The 21,345-nt window shown below is 38.2% G+C and overlaps 1 protein-coding gene across 1 annotated transcript in view; it reads right to left on the bottom strand.

The window, feature by feature from the left end:
* Positions 1-1,952: 1,952 nt before the first annotated feature.
* TMEM67 (transmembrane protein 67) overlaps positions 1,953-21,345 on the bottom strand; it is a 32,449-nt gene continuing 13,056 nt past the window's right edge. Inside the window, exons 12-29 of the mRNA XM_065668585.1 lie at positions 21,203-21,268; positions 20,072-20,228; positions 19,579-19,702; positions 18,300-18,405; positions 17,659-17,715; positions 17,465-17,563; positions 16,880-16,978; positions 16,437-16,523; positions 15,741-15,840; positions 15,501-15,640; positions 12,065-12,205; positions 11,424-11,504; positions 10,188-10,304; positions 8,956-9,072; positions 8,769-8,873; positions 8,342-8,444; positions 5,367-5,509; positions 1,953-4,912 (exon numbers count right to left, since the gene is read on the bottom strand). Coding sequence (XP_065524657.1) covers positions 4,832-4,912; positions 5,367-5,509; positions 8,342-8,444; positions 8,769-8,873; positions 8,956-9,072; positions 10,188-10,304; positions 11,424-11,504; positions 12,065-12,205; positions 15,501-15,640; positions 15,741-15,840; positions 16,437-16,523; positions 16,880-16,978; positions 17,465-17,563; positions 17,659-17,715; positions 18,300-18,405; positions 19,579-19,702; positions 20,072-20,228; positions 21,203-21,268 — 1,923 coding nt within the window. The 3' untranslated portion in view covers positions 1,953-4,831. The remainder of the gene's footprint in view (positions 4,913-5,366; positions 5,510-8,341; positions 8,445-8,768; positions 8,874-8,955; positions 9,073-10,187; positions 10,305-11,423; positions 11,505-12,064; positions 12,206-15,500; positions 15,641-15,740; positions 15,841-16,436; positions 16,524-16,879; positions 16,979-17,464; positions 17,564-17,658; positions 17,716-18,299; positions 18,406-19,578; positions 19,703-20,071; positions 20,229-21,202; positions 21,269-21,345) is intronic.

Below are 21,345 nucleotides of genomic sequence, written 5' to 3'. Positions count from 1 at the left end.
TTCTGTCCAGAAGGGTAGGGAATACTGAGAGTAGGAAATGCAGCCTTTCCTTCCCAAGAAAAAGCGCACTGTGTCTCAGACTGTGAAAACAGATGGAAACTAATTTCTGACCATATACGTTCAGGAGAAACAAACACCTATGAGGTAACTCTCCTGGCATCGTCTCTGCTCCTATCTTCCAAGGCAATGCCATAAATATGGAGCTTCCAGCAAAGCTGTTATTAAACATACAGATAGCAGCGTAACTTCTGCAACCCCTTGCCAAGATTCCTGGGGTTCAGCTGTCTGTGGTCCCAGGTGAACCTGGAAGTGGTGAAGGGAAGGGCTGGTGTAGGAGGGGTGGCAGCTGGGGATGTGCCCCAAAGCCAGTGCCTGGATCCATCCTCCCTGGGGCTATGGAGGGAGGTGCTGCCCCCCCCACCATGCCCCAGTAGCTCCATGGTGCTGGAGAGGATTCAGGGGAAACCACTGCACGTGAAAGAGCAAAATCCATTCATCCCAGCTCGTTGGCCCCAGTGGGGCACAGGTGGGAAGGGGCATCAGGCCAGGCTCCTGGAGATTCTGAGCTGTTTGCTCAGGAGGAAGGTCAGTGCAACAATTCTTGTCCCAGGGATCAGGCAAAGCCCAAAGCAAACATCTCCAGCCAGCATTTGCAGGCAGAACTGGAGACCTATTTCGTGCCATGATTTGAAGAGGATTATTTTCCTGCAGTTGTAAACCAGGGTGGGAAGGTCATAGAGACAATAACAGGGTTAGAGGTTGGTTTTTTTATTCCTGTTTCTTCCATACTGTGTGAGCCTTCTTGCCACACAGAGCTGTAAAATGGGAATTCAGTAAGTGCTGTAATAGCACTTTTGCAAAACCTCCTCCGAACCCAACCACAGAAAGACACCATCTAGATCTGTCTCTTACGTGTTTTCTAGGCTTTTCTAGTAACTGCTTTAGAGCTATGACACGTATGTTTCCTTCTCCCTGCTTAGATATAGCCTCTGCTTTTGATACCATGACCACCACAGGTTGTGAGGAGACTGCCTGGTGTGGGCTTAGCTGTCACAGATTAAAAAGAGAACAGTTCTCAGTGTCAGCTAACCTGGTGCTGCTCCTGATCTTGCAGAGCTGTTCCACAGGTGAGCTTTGAGCATCCAGTGTTTCCGAATTAATCTCTCACCTGTCCCCAGCTACCAGACTTACAGCTATTCCTGCTGTGATGGGGGTCACTCGGGAAAACAAAGTGGATGGCAGGGCTTGTGCAGCACCAGTAAGTAGGCAAAGCAGTCTGGATGAGGGAGGGATACAGGTGGTCAGGGCTCCAGACCACCAAAGCTTACTGAAGCACTACCAAGGTAAGATTGAAGAGTTCATCTTAGAGAGGATTTTTTTAGGAGCATTATCCCAGTGTCACCCTCCCCTAGTCACTCACTGCCCATACACCCCCTTCAGACTGAACACAGCCAGCCAACCCCCTGAGCCTGGCACGGATGGCATTGCTGCGCTGCCCAAGCTGCAGCAAGTTGATGGGCAGGGAGGAATGCTGACTGTCATGCCAGTTGCCCTTCTCACCATTTACCTCAATCACACACTTGCCACTGAATGCTGTAGTGAAATACGAATCAACCAAGTCCTCACTAGTCAATGAAACCTGTGAATTTTAAACATAGTACTGAAATTTCTGCACAAGTTATAATTATTTGTGGGATTAACTGTTTTGGTGTCTAACCCCTAAGATACTTGTCAAAAAGCAACCATCTCATTCCATCAGTCGTGGCTATTCAAAACCATGCCCTCTGTTGCCTCACTGACTGGACAGTCCTCTTTTTACATGCGTCCTGACAGAGCTTCTCTGCACTGCAGAGACAGTAGCAGCCTCCTGCCCCATTCTGAAACCCCCATGCTCATGGGAGGAAGAGCACGTTATGGGCTTGGGTCAACAGATTTTACAAATGCAAACCAACTCCAATCCTTGAAAATATTTTATTGCTCAGAGGGAGAGATGTGAGGGTTTGAGATGCCATGTGATTAAATAAAACATTTAGAAACCTGGAAGACGCTCATTACATGAACAGCACAGTGTAGCTGCATGTTAATTTTAAAAAAGGAAAAACATTAAGTTGGAAATACAGTCACAGAGACATTCCTTGAACAAACACCAAGCAATAGGAGAACAAAGCACAGTCAACGCATTTCAAGTGTTCACTGGACAGCAAGGACGAAGAAAAGCATCTATGAACGCTATGAACACCTGGAGCTTTTGACTCCTGTAATTATTTCCTAAATCATGTAAAGTGCCTATGTTAGCTGTATTAACAGCTTAGATAAATGACCTGGAAAAATAAAACACAACAGAGTAGTGTGTGCACCGAGGAGAAAAGGGCACCAAGCAACTGAACTGTTTTGACGTTTTCAAATTAATTTATCATTTATTGGTAACAAGAGTTGCCTGTAGCAGTAGTTCTTGGAAACTGCAAGGTCATCAAAGCTTTCACATACCCTTCTGAGCAGCATATAATTTAAGGCCTATCTAAAGCAAACTCAAAGCATGACTTTTGCACAGAAAGGTGTCGCTGGTTAAGCAAAAGCATTGACAACAGGGTACAGAGGGAGAGCTGAAATGTCCCCATTTCTGCTGGTACTGGGCTAATTAAAACTACAAATCTGTGTCTACAGATGGCACTTGCTTGCAGGCATTCCCTGGTTTACCCTGGTCTGGTTACTATGTTTTAGCTATTCTGGCTGAAGTTGGTCCTAGGTCAGACCATTCTGGTACATTTGAAGTGTGGCTGTGTTCCCTAGAATACCTTCATGACTATGAACACATCATCAGAATTCACACAGACAAAAAGCCTGAGCCTGTTACCATTGCCAGTGATGTACAGTACTATTGCTGGAAACTGACAATAAGAAAAGATCTCTATTAGGATAATTCATTAGGGTCGTACTTGATCACTTATGGACCACAGCAATCTTCTACACCCCTTTAGTCACATCAGTCACCTTGAACAAATATGGTCACATAAGAAAGAGTGTATTTCCTCTTGTACACTGACATTTCAGTAGGACTTGTAAGAGCTGGAAAATTAAGTTTAGCTAAGCTATGCAAAGGTATGGACCAAAGAAATACATGGGCATCATGTGAGCTTAATTTTGCCTTGCTAATGCCCTGCTGCACTTCACTGTTGGAAGTTTTGTATTTGTGCCTTTTTTTTGCAGCATAGTGTGCACCAACAAACTAAGCATTGTGCACATAAGCAGACAGAAGTAAGGAAAGCAAGACATGGAAATGTCCGTGCTAAACTGCATATTGATAAATGAGTGTCCTGCTGCAAATCAACTCTTCAGTCACCTCTCTTGCTACAGACTTACTGACAGACATGTCCTATCAGTTAATAGCAACTATATTGAACTAGCAAGTTACACACGCTTTGCCAACACTAAAAGCAAATACATTAGAGCCACAGTGACCCTGAGGTTTAGGTCCATGTTCCAGTAGGTTTAAGATCATGATAATATGACGTAGTATCAAAATGAGAACATGTTCCTTTTTGTAAAGCCAAGAAACACCTGAAACAATGCTGCTTCAACCCAGATGAGCACATTGGCACTGGAAATCTGCTAGGTCCAGCTAATCATGTCCTCAGTTTCTGTTCTGGAATAAGGACACTACCTTGGCTTACATTTTTATGGTGTTTTTGCTGGTGAAAGTCCCTTGTGGAATCATCTAAAGACAGTTAACAGCTATAAAAATAGCAAACACTATTCATGTTTAACCATTTACTGAAAAACATACTTTAAAAAAGGCAGGGAGACTTTTCAGAGGTACAAATGGGAGGTAGACACCTCACTTTAAGGTGTTTTGAAGGCCATTCATAATCTCCCTTAATACTTAATAAGTGGCACTTGAATAATTATTAACTTATTTAAATTCTAAAAGTATGATAATGGTAAAATGATTATGGTCTCTGGGTTATACCTAAAGATAATAAAGCCAGAAAGTTCAGAGAGAGAGAGAGAGAGAGAGATACATGAGCATAGATAGGCACCTGTGAAAACACTTCTAGAAGGATGATTGCCTCTGTTTCACTTGTGTGGAAACAGCACAGAAGCATTACTATTACTTCCTCACGCATTTCGCATCAGATGACAGAAGATCAGGAACAAACCCCCAGTACCTATAAGCATCTCCGCTGCTCTATCATAACTAACCTGGTTTTCTGCATCACTGAAACACTACTGAATCTCAAACACACAGAAACTTTGTCATGTCTAGTCCACATCCAAGAAAAGACTTGAAGAGAAGAGACAAAAGCACACAATACTATCACACAGTAAAGAACAGCTCAAATTTCAAGTTGGAGTCGCTACAAATAAGTGATCTTTAAAAAGTCCTTCTGAAATAGTAGCTTACTTGAGAAAAAATCCTGTGCGGTGTAAAACTGGAAATGTGTTTGATAAACATTATACCTCAAAATAAATTAAAAATAATAAAAAAGATGTAAGGGATTGTCAGAAAAAAAAAGCAGTCTCTGTCTTACCAAAAATCATCAAATAATATTTACCCTATTTTACTAATAACAACAGTTAAGTTTACTTCTGTCTTCTTTTCATGTGCCTTTCCTTTTAATAGCCTATGGCTTAGTGCTCATACATTCAAAAAATATTTGTAAATACACAAAAATAAAGTTTAATAGCATACAATATAAAAAATTATCCTTTTCAAAACCATCATGCTATTATTACTGAAAAGTGCACTAGAATTAATCTGCAGTCAGAGATGCTTTGGTCATGGACATAACATCCACCATGAACTCCTCAACAAATTTTTCCATCTTCTTAATTAAATGAGAAATCTTTCATCCACCAGGGTTTTGGATGCCAAATTCTTCTGCCCAAGTGTACTACGAATAAACCTGAATATCTAAGAACATTTTAGAAAAAATGTATTAATGAAGAAATGCTTAGAACAGAATGTTTCAGTAACTTAACATAAAGTAGTAACTTCGTATTATCTTTAAATTGTAAATAACATGAACAAATCAGGTGCTTAACTCCCTTCAGTGTTTTCGAAACATTTCTGAATCTCTTTCCACCCTGAAATATGATATAATTATGTGTGATTAATCCCAACAGATATTTGTTTTCTACTGAAGGTTATTTGTAGCCTCTTTATTCATGACAGGCATGTGGATAAAAATAATTTCTCACAAGCCTTTTAATATATTTTATATATATATATATTTTATAAGCTCTCAGTATAGTCCTCTATCACCACATATTGCTGACTTACTGCTTTAATTATGTAGTTGACTGCATATACTGCCACACTAACCCAGGCTTTTCAAATATGACTGTGTTCTTAAATAGAAATTTACCTCTTGTTGCAAATAGGTTAGAATAGCTGCTAAGACAAAACTTTGGGAAGCCAGGTCCACAACGGAGAAAAACAGGATATCGAAGATGAGCAGTGTTGTTTCATTGCCGTAATAGAGAACATCACTGAAGGACTGTCCTTCATCTACAGAAAGAAAATAATAGTCAAAACCATATTATTTCTGTGAATTGGAAGTTCATGGAGTTCATCAGTGCACACTGAGAAAGCTGATAAGAAAACAGGAAAGCTTGACATTATCTTTTGTTTGCTGATTAGCAGTTTCACAAAAAAAATGGGTCTTTTAAGCTTAAAATACATTTTTCATAGCAGAAGTAGTCTAGACCACTTACCCACTCCTCTATCAAAAAGCACCACTTTCAAAAGAGAAAGGAACACTTCTTCCCTTTTTCAGAAAAAAAGTCTAGTGCAAGTTTCATTGGAAACGGCATGTTTTTATTATAAATTGTATACGTACTGCCATGAAATCCTGATTTGTATTTAAAACACTGGGAACCGTGGCAGTCTAAACCATCAAAGAATACATTTATATCAATCCATAGGATTATAAACCTTGAAACAATGGCAATCAAAAGCCCAAAGCTTTGTTGACTAATGCACAATTTGGAGACATCACATCATGCTTATACAGTTAATTCTAACTCAGCTGTTGCATACCTGACAATATTTATGGCTAAGTAGACCTGGGGTTTACAACAGGGTTTTGGAATGACTGATAAAGCCAATCATATCCTGGGCTGCATCCAAAGAAGCGCGACCAGCAGGTCAAAGGAGGTGATCCTGCCCCTGTGCTCTGGTGAGACTCTATCTGGAGTAACTGCATGCAGCTCAGGGGCCCTCAGCACAGGGAAGATACAGATCTGTTGGAGCAGGTCCAGAAGAGGGCCACAAAAATGATGAGAGGGATGGAGCACCTCTCCTGTGAGGAAAGGCTGAGAGAGTTGGGCTTGTTCAGCCTGGAGAAGAGAAGGCTCCAGAAAGACCTTAGAGCAGCCTTCCAGTACTTACAGGGAGCTTATACAAAAGGTGGGTACAGACTTTTTAAGAGGGCCTACAAGTGATAGGACAAGGGGAGAGGGCTTTAAACTGAAAGAGGGGAGATTCAGACTAGATGTAAGGAAGAATTATTTTTTTACAATGAGGGTGGTGAAATCCTGGCACAGTTTGCCCAGAGAGGTGGTAGATGTCCTATCTCTAGACAATCAAGGTCCGGGACTCTGAGCAACCTGATCTAGTTGAACATGTCCTTGCTCACTGCAGGGGCCTCTACTTGATGACCTTGGAGGTCCCTTCCAACCCAAACTATTCTATGATTTTGCAAGATGTGGAATCACAGAATGAGGCTGAAGCAAGTCCTAGTTATAAGGCAGATACTGGCTATCTGGGAATACTTATTACTAAAGATAGTGCTTCACCATGACAGGGGAGGAGAGCCCAAGCCTTTAGTGAATTAGGTGTAGCTCAGACATCTAAACTGACCGCAAATACCAGACTACAACCAGGGCTTGTTGGAAAGCATGTGCTGTATTACTGGTTACACAGCAAGGTTTGAAATTCAAACTAGGCTTCAGCTTTTGCAGCCCCAGTGTCATAAAGCAGGAAAAGCTCTGCACAGCTCAGTGATGTAATCTGCAGTTGCTGTTATATAAGAATAATGACATATTTAGGATGTGTAATAGTTATCTGGTAACAGCTATGGATTGGATTACAGTTCTGATAAGGTTTAGAATTTATAAATTCTAAGTAACAGGCACGAGAGCCAAGTTACTTGAGGGTCTCAAAACGAGGGCTTGCATCATCTTAGATCACTAGCTAATGTTTAGTTTTCATGCAGGTGATGGCCATCTTTATGGTTAGGGGTAGAATCGGGGTCTGAAGTGAGGCTTTCACAGATAATTTCTGATGGCTTCTGTACAGCTCAGGAACTGAAGAAGCTGGTTGGTTTTGGGCCTAAGTTTATAGCTCATATTTCACTGTAGTGTGGATACTGGTCCTCAGACCACATCTGTTAATGGAGGAAATCAGGATTCTGGGTTTCAGAACGTGGAGGAAGTTGAGGAAGTGGAGGACCTAACACTGGATGAGGATTCTAGTGATGCAGGTATTGGTCACCTGGCAGTAATTATTAATAGGTTAAGGTTTTTAGAGCCTTGGTGTTCCACAGCATCAATCTTCCAGAGGTTCTGATTTAGGAACCTAGGTTGAAGGTTGAGATATGGTCAAGAACTTTCACTAAATCTATTTTTAACACATGTACTGGTCACTTGGAAACCCTTATGGCTAAGTTTAGCATAGGGCTGGGATTCAGGATGTTGCACTGAAAAACCCATGTCTGACTGACCTTGTGTAGCTCCAGGGACCAGAATCAGAACTGGTGTCATCCCTGTTTCTGCTGGAATACTCATTTTTTGCCGTAAGCATTAGCAATATTTAAAAAGTGCCAAAATAAAATATTCAAGAGCCCAGATTACTCAGTGGAGTCTGCACAGATGTGTGGTGTATTAACACCAAGTATTCCACTAAAACATCCTGAATGTGATCAACATCCTCTGTAGAGAAATTGTCTTTCTGCACTTTTAGTTGTTCCATAAGAAGTTTGGTACTATATATTAAAAAATAGCATGAAGCTATTTAAATATTGTGGGTCTTCTTGCCATTTCCAAGGTGCATATTGGATCCAGACAGCAAGTCAAAAGGAGCACTTCATATATGTGTGCCCATATCTACAGAGAGATCTTTTCAGTTGCCTAAGAGAAAAATCATTGCAGTTGAGTGACAAAATATAAATAGGGTTTCTGTAACCTGGAGAACTTCTCTTCAGTCCCTCCCTCACAAGCGATTATTTAATGACCCCTCCTTCTCTAAAGTCCAGTTTAGATTGTAAATTCTGGGAAAGGACTCTACACAGAAACCTATATACTTGTAACAGTACAAATACTGAGTCGCAAATCTTTTTACCACTGTAAAAAAGACTTTTCTCTATTGGTTCCATGAACTCCATGCCAAGAATCCGTTCAAACAGCAACTTATCTTTAACAATATAATCCATTTCTTTATGAGCCTATAAGAAAAGGAAAAACAATACTTGTTGTTTTATGACTTCAAATAAAAAGTACTTGCTACAAAGTGAAGTATAGCTTCATTTTGTGAATGAAAAAAAGCACTGGTCTATTCAAAGACAAAAAAAAAGTACATAACAAAAAAGGATTTGTCATTTTTAACAACAGGCTGTACTGCCAGACAGTACTCCAGTTATTTTTCTTGAATGAAGCACTGATCCAGTCTTTAACAACAAATCTTTAAGCACATATGCTTTAAGAGAAATTACAGTCTGATTTACAATATTTAGTCTTTTTCCTTAAGACAGTAATGTCAAAATACATACGTGATTAATAAAAGAACTGAGAAATTTGTTCATGGTGTTGTACGCCCTTGTGCTTTGTTCAAAAGTATTTGCAGATGAGTCCAACAGCCTAGCAGGACCACGTCTCTGAAATATAACACGGCCATGACTTCAGTGGAAAAATTATGTATTTTAAATAACATTAACAAAATACAAGTGTCTCACTTACTCTTGTCAGGGTTTCATGAATCCTGTCATAGTGCAGTCGCATTTTTCTTGAAATGGACATCTGAAATGTCTGGCCATCTGTGTTTGGTAACAAACCTCTCTGACTACACAGATTTTCCTATACGATTAAAGCAATTGTAAATTATTAAAACATTATTTGTGTCATTCATAGACCTCCAAAAATCAAAAGCTTTTCATTTCCTCTCTTTCATGTACACATAGTACTAAATGTTTGAATCGACTGCACTCTTGGTTCTATTATAGCCAGATTTTCATAGAACATGAAATCCTGACCCCTGCTGTCACAAAGTTATATTCCTCTTTTCACCTGTTCAGTTCATTACCTTCTAATACATCTTCTGTCGTCTACTCTGAAGCCCTTTCCTTTATATTTATCATTTATCCTATACTTGTCCTGCTTTTTTTGTGCTTTGGATCCTGACTTTTTCCATATGTTTTTCAAGCCACATTTAATAAATTTTAACCCCCCCAAGAAAACAGAAAATTAGGTACCTCCATAGGGAAAAAGCTGCGTTTCAAAAATCGTACTGAACTAAGCAATTAGGAAAAAAATACAGAAAAACACCTATGCAAATTATATTAATAAAGAGATTCCTATATATTTCAATGTTTGAGGTTTAATTTTCACATGGTTATGGTGTTTTCTGACCATTTATCACTGAAATAGCAATATCCTTTGTCTAACTTGTCCCTACAAATCTGCAAGATGTCATGAAATTTAATGCAAATTGCTCCAATCTTCTATGAGACATTTCACATTTGCCTGACCTCACAGCAGAGGTACAACATATGAAAAACTAGAAAAAATACTTCTGAAATTAATTTTAGTAAAGAATAAGTTTCACCACAGGAGAAGAGATGGAAAAAAAGAATTTCTTGCAAAATTAAATGTTTCTTTATTAGGAAAGCTATGCGCTTATGAAAAGCTTCAATATCAAAAAGAAGGTTCTTAGATACATAAAAAGGCTTTTTAGATAAACAGAAATTATCTATCTACGGAATATGAAGAAGTATCAGAAGAAGAGAGAGTAAAGAGCTAATTAAAAGAACTATTGACTCTTATATATACATACCAACGGGTGGTATCTTTTAAGTATCAATCACAGCTTGGTGCAATGCAACGCACAAGTGCAGACCCATAATGCAAAGATGTAGGGGATTTTTATAAAATAAATAACTAGAGCAGGTGCAAACTTTAGCACTTTTACTTACTGCTTCTCTCTTTAGGTTCCTATTCATTTCTTCCATATTGGTATCTGCATGTCCATGCACAGAGCGACCATGGATATAATAACCAAAGCAGCTGTGTGACAAGAGAAACACTGAAATCTAAATGAGATGGGGGAAAAGAAGTATAGTTTAATTAAAAATTATAACTTTATTATTAATGCTTGAATTCCCAGTGGAGACCAGCAAGACCTTCTACATATACCAAGTAGGCAGGTACCAAAATAAATATGGCAGAAAAAGATTAAGTAACTCTTCTACTGGTAAGTTTTATCTATGTTTAACTAGAAACACACACCAGCTTCAAGTTTAGTTTATCAACAAGGATCACTACTTAATTCCAGAGCCCAAAAAATTAAAGCAAAGTTATTAACTTTTATTTTGATTCAAAAATTATGTCTGTGATACATAATACATATGCATGATTCCAGTTGAGCTCCTAGGAGACTGTATTTAATAGAATTTCGTTCAGTATGATAGAATGTTTATGTATATCACATAAACCCCCAAATTAACTCTCTTGACAACCCATGCACTGTATGGGTGTTTCACAGAAGAGGAATCACCAGGCTGGAAAGGCTGATAAAAGGGGTTAATCTCTGTATTTTAAAAAGTTCTGTACAAATGAGCCAATCCAACCTGCTCCGACTGCACTCTTCTTTGGTTAAAAAGGAATTCCTGCAGTGCAAAGCTTCAAGACCCATATTAAAACTAGAGAAAGCAAAGTAGTTTAGATGTGTTCAAGTGAAAATTCATGAAAAAGCTGGTAACTGTCCAAAAGGGACAATCATGAGGTTCAGCTGTTGAGTGACAACCACAAGATAGGAGCAGAAACTGGTATAAAATAATACCAGTGGCTATAAGACAAAAGTACTAAAATGCAAACCAGTGGACACAAGGGCAGCAAATTCTGTCATGATTTGTTACTTTTAAATTCTGTATGTGCAAATGTAACCAACTTAACTTCATAAACAACCTAAAAATCACACACCTAGAAGAACATGCCAATACCTATAGTTCTGGAATCCTTTTCCATTTAGAGTTAAACTGAAATTTTCTTGTAGATTGCACCAATAAAGTTAGCTGAAAGAAACATTTACTTTGGCTTTTAGCTTGCAATCTCGAATTAAATGAATAAATATTATTTAATATCCTTAAAACTATCTTATGTATTATTCTATTAAAAATGCCACTGTACAAATGAGACAAAGAGATACTTACATTGCTCACGCAACACAAATCAACAAATTGGCTTATCTTATCTTCAACAAATCTTTCATAACACACAGAAAAAAATATAATCTGAAATAAAATCAACCAGTTTTTCTTTCATTAGTTCATCAGATCTGACTTTATTGAGCAGTTAACTTCACAGTTTAACACCCATAAATTACAGACTTCCATAACGGCCACTATTGCAAATAGAGTCCATGAAATGGGATTGACATCTTTCCTCTAAGAAGTAAAGTTGTAGCAATAACCGGCTTTCCATTCTGAACTTGGAGGTCACAGAATCATAGAATAGTTAGGGTTGGAAAGGACCTTAAGATCATCTAGTTCCAACCCCCCTGCCATGGACAGGATGCTCCAAAGTTGTTTAAAACAAGCCATAGTAATTGCATAAATTCACATCATTGAGAGGATTAAAATTGTGGCTACAAACTATGATGTCTCATGGCTCACAAGATGCATTTTGAGTTCTAGGGGTGTACCATGCTAAAGCAGCTAAAAGTCTAAACCAAGCAAAACAGTTAAGAATATACCCAGTACTGTGATACTTAGTATGGATAGCCTAGTGATATATTCTAGCTTCCAAGAACCAGCCTGGAAATGACAATTCAGTATGTATGTGTTTGCCATACCTGTAAGCCAGCAACGGCCAACCAGACCGCAGCAGACACACCAAATCTTAAAATGCGGCTCCAAGGAGCTATGTAACTCTCACTGCTTCTTGCAAGACTGGAAGAAGAATCCATTAAAGCCAGGTTTGAAAATCCCACCACCTGAAATGATTAAGAAGGCCAATGTAACAACATGAGGCAATGAACAGTATTAATTATGACACTGTTGTTTCCATTGTAACAGGAAGTACGAATTACAAGTTAGGAAAAATGGACCTGGGAATAGTAGCATGTTCACTATGATAGAGCCCAATTGCGTGATCCACTGTTATTACTGAGAAACATGATTAAAAACATATACTGTATGTATATGTATTGATACAGAAATTCAAAAATATATGCACCTAAATCTCCTGAAAACTCAACACTGATTTTTACTGAAAAACTCCAAATGATTCTACTGTTGGACTGCATAGGGATATTATTTCTGCCAAATTTCAGCTTTTTGGTTCTATATATTCCAGTTGTTTTGTTGAACAGAAATAGATTTCCCTCCACTGCCTTTATGGCCAAATCTATTTTAAATAAAGAATCCAGAAAAAGTTCCCAAATAAAAGAGGGAAGAGAACACCACATCTTGAAACATTTCAGAGGTAAGAAATATGTGTAAACTATTCAGAACCACAGCTGCATGGAAACATATTTGTGGTGGCTTTACCCCCCACAGTGGGACTGGGAACAGCAAAAACAAAAGCAAGAAAACTTGAGAGTCAAGATAAAGAAGTTTAAGAAGCAAGGAAAAGTGAAGAAGGTGAAAAAAACCTCCACAACAAGTGGAGTGTGAAATCAGACTCCACTGTCCGTTGTCGCAAAGACTGGTCTGAGAAGCTGCTCAGAGATGGGTGGGAGGAGTTGAGGTAAGACTCCAATGCCTGGGAGAAGGGTGTGAGGAGCTTAAGTGGGACTCCACCATCCATTGCCTGAGGGATGACTGGAAAAGAGCTAAGACTCCATGACCTCGAGGATTGGTGTGAGGAACTGCTGCCCATTATCCCAAGAATTGCTGCAGACATGCATGTGTGTGTATGTGTGTGTGTCCCCAGACAAGAGCTGACTACAAGACCAGGGAAACTGGTCCACCAGCAACATGCAACACATGACATGAAGAACAGATGTGCTTCCCCCAGCTTGTAGTAAAAAGGGAAAAGATAATCACCAAGAGACACAACGCCAAGGAACCACTGCCATGAGGATGAATCCAGAAGGACACCTCTGTGAGGACACTCTGTGCTGATGGCTACTTGGGACCCTGAGGGACACCATCCATGAGACATGGCCATGAGGGCAACTCCAGGACACACTCCACAGGGTACCTTCAAGGGGACTCCAGAAGGATGCTTTCATGAGGACACCCACCTCTGACGGGCTCTTGGGGGACACTCTGCTCCAATACTGACTACGAACCCTGAGGGACTCCTACCACCAACGATGGGGACAACGGATCCCTGGGACACCGCTGGATCTATAGTGGTGACTCTCTCTCTCTCTGCACCTCGAATCCTTGCTTTATTTTCTCTCTTTTTTCAAATATGTCCTATCGCTGTCCCTTTTATTACAATAACTCCCCTTTTTTATAATAATTGTCCTTTTGTAATAAACGTACTAATCAATTACGGTACTTGACCTCATTTGCATCTTAATTTCACTCCAGGGAGAATGAACTGAAACAGGGTCTGACACTGGCGTTTTCTCCAATAGGACCCTGACAAAAGGCAATCCCTAATGACCTCTGACAAGCAGACCAGTGCTCAGCCAGTTCCCAGAAAATCCCTCTCTTCCATTTTTACTGCTGAGCATAATGGTACATCATATGGAATACCCGTTTGATTAGCGGGGGGCCTGGTTGTACTCCCAGCCTCTTGCACAGCCCCAGCCTGTTCATTGGGGACCTTGGTGCTGTGCAAGCACTGTTCAGCAATAGCCAGTACATTGGTGTGTTACTCCGTTTTAGCCACAACATCCTATGGGCTGCTGTGAAGAAAAAAAACTCCACCCCAGCCAGATCCAGTACAGTATTGAAAAGCTCCATTTTGCTGCCAGACTGTACCTGCACCAGCCATGTGGTCAGCACTGCTATAGTGACTATGGCAACCAGCCACTACTTTGGTGCCAGACACAAGGCTTGTGGGGAGGGAGACTCCTTCTTCTATGCTTTCCAACTTCTTCCAATTATTACTTTTCCTGGCTTGTCTTCTACTACCATACAGCTTGTCACAATGATTAATGACAATGGAACAGTCACTTTATTAAAACTGCTAACCCAAGAAGATAGGCTTGGGGCATTACAGAAGTTCCCTCTTGTAGTAAGCAGCTGATTGCCATATCTGCCCTTGTGCATTATACTTCTAGGGAAACTAAGCTCCAATCTTCAGCATAGCAATGAAAGTTATAAGGATTATCTGAGGTTTCCACAAACACTGATTTAGCCTATTTAGTTATCTTTCATGACATTCTCCACCATCAGTGGCAAGAAAGGGGTTCTTCAGAGAGAAATTCATAGAGGTAGTTATAGAGCAAGATGATAATCTGTCTGTACTGAGAGTAGGCTCTCCCTTGCGGTAATACCAGCAGCTTACACACAGTAACATGAGATTAGTTTGGGGAATACATGCTCTCTCTTTTTTCCCATTCTTTCCTTGTAACGTGGCACCTAAGTTGGTCCTGGCCTGTGTTTACCAACAGCAGACCTACTGATGTAGTGAATGAGGAAAGCTTGGGTGTATTTACTGTATTTAATTATAAAGAAAAATAGGAAATTAAAAAAAAATATAAAAATGTATTAGAAATATATAAGAACCTCACATAAATAACTATATGCTACATGCTTTAAGAATACTTCCCAAAGTAATAGTACTTACTAAACTGCAGAGGAAACAAAACAGTATGTTTTTTAAAAGCTAAAGCACAATTTCTCATGTGTCCTTAAGCTGTATCTGAAGGCATACTGCCTTGTGTTATGCCATCAGGAACAGAACTGGCACATTTCATTTCCTGCTTTATGAAAGGTCACTACAGTTCAGATAAATATGAAACTTGAAATAAAGCTGTTGACTGATGCAGGAGAGAGCCAGTAGGCAAACATGGAATTGAGTGTGTACACAGATTTATCAGTCTCTTAAGCCATTTAGGGTAACTCATTACCTTAAAAAAACCCAAACAAAACTAACAGAGGTTTCTAAGCTAATTAATGGTTGGGTTGTTTTGTTTTCCCCCAAGTCTTCCTTAATAAATTATTGTAATGACCTATACATATCAATTTAAAAATGTATTTAAAAATTTATATGTTTTCATGTGAACTTGAAGGTTATCCAGAGAATGCAGGAGTTAAAAACCAGACCCTTATGTTACACTCTTGTTGTGAATCATAAAAACTTAATAGTAATAGTAATAACAGTACCTCCAGAAAAAAAAGAACTGCAAACACTTGAAAAAGAGGGTTTATCTTCCTCACTGTCTGAATTTCATTCCATTCATTTGCTACAAAATAGGTCCTCCATATGCTCACAGGTGCAGCAGCACTTTTAATAACACCTTCACCTAAAAAGAATACATACAAAAAAGCTCTGAAATTTAATACTTGATAGTGTATCTGAACTTAACCAGAGCTGGCCATCCAAACAAGCAAAGTTTGAGTTACCTTCAACTCCTTTAACAACTCTGCTCTTAGGTCTTTCCCAGTCAATAAAGAAAATATCTATAGTAAGCTGTGAAACCAGCAATTGTAAGAATTGCAGAGCCTAAGAAAGAAAAAGGAGAAATGTAACAAGTAAGGACAGCAAAAGCATATAGACAAAGACGAAGAAACAGTCCTTGCACAAGTCATTCATTAAACATAAAAAAAAAAAAAAAAAAGGACTAAGTATTTTCCCATAACCTATTAACATGTATTATAAATTCCAATGCAATATAATACCCATAATTAATAAAATACTTGTATATCCCATGATGACAGAATACTGATCCTGGAATTCTACAAGTATGTTTGAACATAATTATTCTAGTGTCTTCCTTTTAATAAGGAACTGGCAGCACTTATGTTCTGCTTTAAAAGAAAGCACTAGCTTGCTTGATATGGTATTATTTGGTTTCTTTACACCTTTATCCTTGAAAGAATAATTTTCCATAGATCATCTTCCTTAGACAGTTGCTTCCATATAAAGACTCCACAAAACAAATTTCTGTGGGAAAATTACTTAATTCTTAAAGTAAAATAATTGTTTACATCTATACACCAATAAAATGAACTCTACAAGATGTTTAAAAACAAGCCTACAGAAAATATACAGAAGCGTATGTTGAAACGTCTTTAATGCCTGAGCAAAAAAATACTTACCTTTAAACTAAATGCACATGCTATGTATGTAACAAAATCTTCTTCTTGAGATGGAAGTGGTAAAAGGACAGAGACAAACTGCTGACCCTATAATTGAGAAGTTATATTGAAATAGTATGGATGGCATAAGTAACAAAGTACTAAGTGCTTAAGAGCCAATAACATTTTGTAGAAACAGATCAATATTTAATGCACAATCATTTGGAATTTGTAAAATATTTGAAGTGACTATTAAGCAGACTGCAAGTACAATGAATCCGAAGGAAAAGAAACACGTCAACACAGAAATTTCAGCACACAAAACAGGATTTGATATAGAACTTGCCTCAACAGTCTGACCAGAAAAAAAAAAAAGAAAAAAAAAAAGAAAATTAATTCTTGTGTAAAAATATATTCAATATTAATAGGTTTTCATAACCCCCAGATCTGGAAAAAACACTTACTTTGAAGAACACAAGCCAATAAATCCCTGTGCCCACTGTGATGATAAAGAAAACGTTGGCAAGGTCTCCAGCATAAAACAGTAAGAACTTCAAAACTGTCTGCAATTATAAAAACACACTGTAGAGATCTGTAAAACTAATCAAGTAATGCATATGCGCATTCATATAAAATGTCATCACACTACAGGAAACTAGTACTGAAAAGAAGCCTTGAACAAACTTTTTCTGCTGCGATCAGATATTTATGGTACATTCAGTATCTGAAACTCCTACATGCTGGTCTTTGTTCAAAGAAGAATTAACCTGAACAGTAAGCCCACTCAACTGATCAGAATAGTTCTGTAAATACCTTGATTTTTAGCAAAAGTGTTTTTTAAATGACAAAATCAGAACCCAAAACCAAAACAAAAACCAACCCTACTTCCTCAAGTAAGCCTAACTCCAGGTCACATTTCCACGCAGCTAGGCTAGAAATTATTTCAGTTGCCTTACGAAACAGAACAGTTATATCATATTATAATGATAGCAAAGGTCTCCTTAAAAAGAGGAAGATGTCTCCCTTCTTAGGTTGTCAGCTGTTCATACCTGCAAGTCAATTATAGAGCTTCCTGTGCGCCTCTTCCAGCCTGCAGTCTTGAGAAGGGACCATAACACTGCGAGCCCACCCAACACACCCAGCGTGATCTGAAGAGAATGAAAAGTTATTGGCAGATGTTTTTAAAAAATACAAAACATAAGTAAATCATTATATTGATGAATTAAAGGGAAACACAACTTACATCAGTCTGAACCTGAGCCTCTGACTGATTCATCTCATAACTGACTGAGAAGGAAACCTGAATATTAAGATACAAAAAGTAAACATGCATGGAAATTCTGAAATGCTACAACCATAATAGACAATGGGAGTTTTCACACTTTAGTTGGTGGGAATTCCCATCTACAGCTATTATATAAGTACAACGTGTATCTTCTTTTACTGTGCACATACAACCTATTTTGCTACTATGCCAAACTTAAGTGTTGGCATGTGCTCTGCTATACCTAGTGCAGATTTTACCAACAGTAAAGCTGGGGATGGATGCCTGCTGCCTGAAAGTTACTAGCTGTATCTAATCAGAATCCTTCCAAATGTGCGTATTTTTTTCCTTCTGAGACACCAAAGATTTGATACTTGCCCTTTCATTAGTGTTGATTAAAAGCAACTTCAATGTAATTACCCCAAATATGCAAAATCATAGTGAGCTCTACATAGCTCAGATACCATTTTTTTCCAGCCTGACTGAAATAAAAACTGCCATGCAGCACCAAAATTGCTCCCTTTAGCTTAAGTCTCTATCTACCCTAAGATGTCTTTTGACTTTGGTTTGAAAAGTGTGATTAACAAATCAGTTCAATTAAGAAAGCACATAGATCTCACCATCACACTCTGGGTTTCAGGGTTTTCGACAAGCACATCTGTGTAAGCAATAGTAAGCAGAGGAGGGTAGATAGTTCCTCTCTGATTATGGGATGCCAGACGAATACTGCAGCAATATAAACAGAGTATTATTTTTAATACAGAAAATGGATGAGTTGCTTGGAAAGTATTAACTGAAATTGTACTAATAAGAAAACACTAAATGGACAGAGCAACCTGATCAATCAAATGTGAGTTACAAACTCAATAACATGGCAATTCACATTTTAAAAGCAACAGGAGTGTACGAAGGCACGGACTTATATACATAAAAAGAAACAACTGGGGAACATTATTTATTTGTAAGAAAATACCTGAATCAATCTTTACCTACTGCTCACATTACAATAGCCACAACTGAAGTCAATTCCAAAAGGTAACTTTTCTCAAAACACTACAGAATGACCTTTCCTATGTGTCTGTTGATTTTTAACAAGGGGTGAGGTGGGAGGGTGTTCTCCTAAGATACATAAGCAATCCTTATTTTTTTTAAATAATGTAGTATGTAATCCTTAGCAAATGGAGCTGGTAACATTAAATAAATCTTCAAGATGGTTACTTGTATGGATCAATACTCTGTGCTACTCAGCCATCTTTTTAACTAGTAAGTTGAGAAGAGCTGAATAAAAATGGAGATCTCAATTTTTAAAATTGCCATCTTAGAGAAAGACATTACATAAAGAAGGTGAAAAAAAGATTCTTCCAAAACACATTCCAGTGGAGATTAACCATCAGTAATGACCCTAGCAGGTAGTCTCACAATTTCAGTTAAAGGACTACTCTGAAGCCTATTCTGGATTGTATAACAATATGCAACAGAGTTTGTAAAACTACTGCAAAAACCCAATATAGAGTATGAAGCAGCATTTTTGTAGAGTCAGCAACATATACATTGAAAAAGAATTAACAGGAGCTTTTAGGTCTTTCCAGATGAATGAATGCCTGCTAACTTGCATTATGCATACATAGAGTGATCCATCATACCTGGAATGTAATCACAGTAATTTTAATCCCCACAAGTCAGTGCTGTGTTTGCTAACCCACTCATCAGAACAACCTACAGAAACTCTTGTTATTTCCAAGTATACAATGGAAAAAGTAACACAGGGCATATTAGAGACAACATAATAAAACAACTTTCTTTTATGACAATAAAATGCAGACTGCACAAAATCTACTGTATTTTCTATGCACTATGTATATGCATATGTAACTATGCATATGATATGCAACTAATCACCTTATTGTTATTTTGCTAGCAATCCGAAGTACTCTTGGTAGTTTTTCCAAATCATTCTCTTTTCCACTTAGTGCGTCCACCAAAAAAAATCGACGAGTCAGAAGCCAGCTGTTCATACTACTGCCTTTAAAAAAACATGACCGTCTCATAATATGTAAGAAACTAATTCAACATACAAAGAGAATGAAATCTACTAGAAAGGATACATATAACTGTATAATACACCTAACTGTATCCAGGATGTAAAATTACTTACTTCCAACTTAAACAAATACATAATGAAATCAATCGACTGCGCTGGTGTATGCAAGCAAAGTTTGCACTTAACATGAGAACCTGCCCACAAAATACTAAGTTCTTAAAACAGAAACAAGTTATGATGTGTTGTGGTATCTTGAAAACAACTCACTAACAGTAATTAATACAAATTCTTTCTACTTGAAGTTAGTCAAAAGTTATCTGAATTCACAAAATGTTACTATGACAGTCTTACCTTGATTAACAAATATTTCACTGTACTGAAGATTCAGATTTAAAACTGGCACGTCCCAAAGATATTGTTGTCCATTGTCACCATTATATTCAAGGAATAGGTCATAAAAAATTGGATTAGCAAAATCCAATAAAATCTTGGAAACTGAAATTTTGCACTGTAAGAACAAAACATTAAAATAAAAATACCACTTTAGCCATTTAAAGATTTTCTCAAGTTGTGGATTCTTCTCCTTCAAGGTCATTGCGGAATCTGTCCCACTTCTTCACAAAAGACAAGGCATTCCAGCTATTTGCAAGCAATTACAAAATCCGAATGATTTTATACAAACCCCTTGGAAATTATCGCAGTGACCAGAATGACTGACGCTGAGAAGGAAGCTCTGCTAACATTTCTCAACAGATTAGAAAAGAATTCCTAGAAAATTTCACAGACATAAAATCTGAAACAGCATAAACACCGAAGTCAAGAAGCATGAACACTGGAGTTGCACAGTACTGTGTCTAGTTCTGGGCTCACCAGTACAAGAGAGAAATGGAGCTACTTGATACAGTCCAGCACAGGCTACTAAGATGATGAAGGGACTGGAGCATCAACCTATGAAGAAAGGCTGAGAGAGCTGGGATGGTCCAGCCTGGAGATGAGAAGGCTCAGGTGAGAACTTACTAATGTTTACAAATACCAGAAGGGAGGAGCCCAGTGACAGGACCAGAGGCAGCAGGCACCAACTGGAACAGAAGGCTCTCTCTAAGCATCAGGAAACACTTTTTCACTGTTAGGGTCACCCAGCAGTGGTGCAGGTTGCCCAGATAGGTTGTCAGAATCACATCTATGGCTGACTGAATTTAGCATCTAAGTATACACAAGCTCACTAACACAAATGCCAGTTCAATTAATTTTGATTATCTTATGCAGTAAGCAAGTTTTGTGATGTACACTTACATAATTTTTTTAAAACGACATTTATTTCAGTCAATAATAAATTAAAATCAGCAACAGTTTCACAAGGAAGAAATCCACGTTGCAGCTTACGGCTAAGCTCCAGAGGTCCTTCAACAGGCACTGAATTACTGATGATGTATGAAAAAAACTTAATTCAAAATTCAGAATAGTGTTTTATCTCTTACTCACACTTTGTTGGTAAGTTGTTCCAAATACATAAGCTGCATTCAATTTAGTTTGGGTATCAGGACAAAGCTGCACAAAACATAATTATGATTAGGTTAAATCAAAGGTATTTTCTTGCATGAAAAGTATTTATATGTAGCCCAACC

Source organism: Lathamus discolor, chromosome 2, assembly GCF_037157495.1.
Source record: "Lathamus discolor isolate bLatDis1 chromosome 2, bLatDis1.hap1, whole genome shotgun sequence".
NCBI classification, from domain to species: Eukaryota; Metazoa; Chordata; class Aves; order Psittaciformes; family Psittacidae; genus Lathamus; species Lathamus discolor.
The sequence above is the reverse complement of the archived record's forward strand: the minus strand, read 5'-3'. Positions and strand labels throughout refer to the sequence as shown.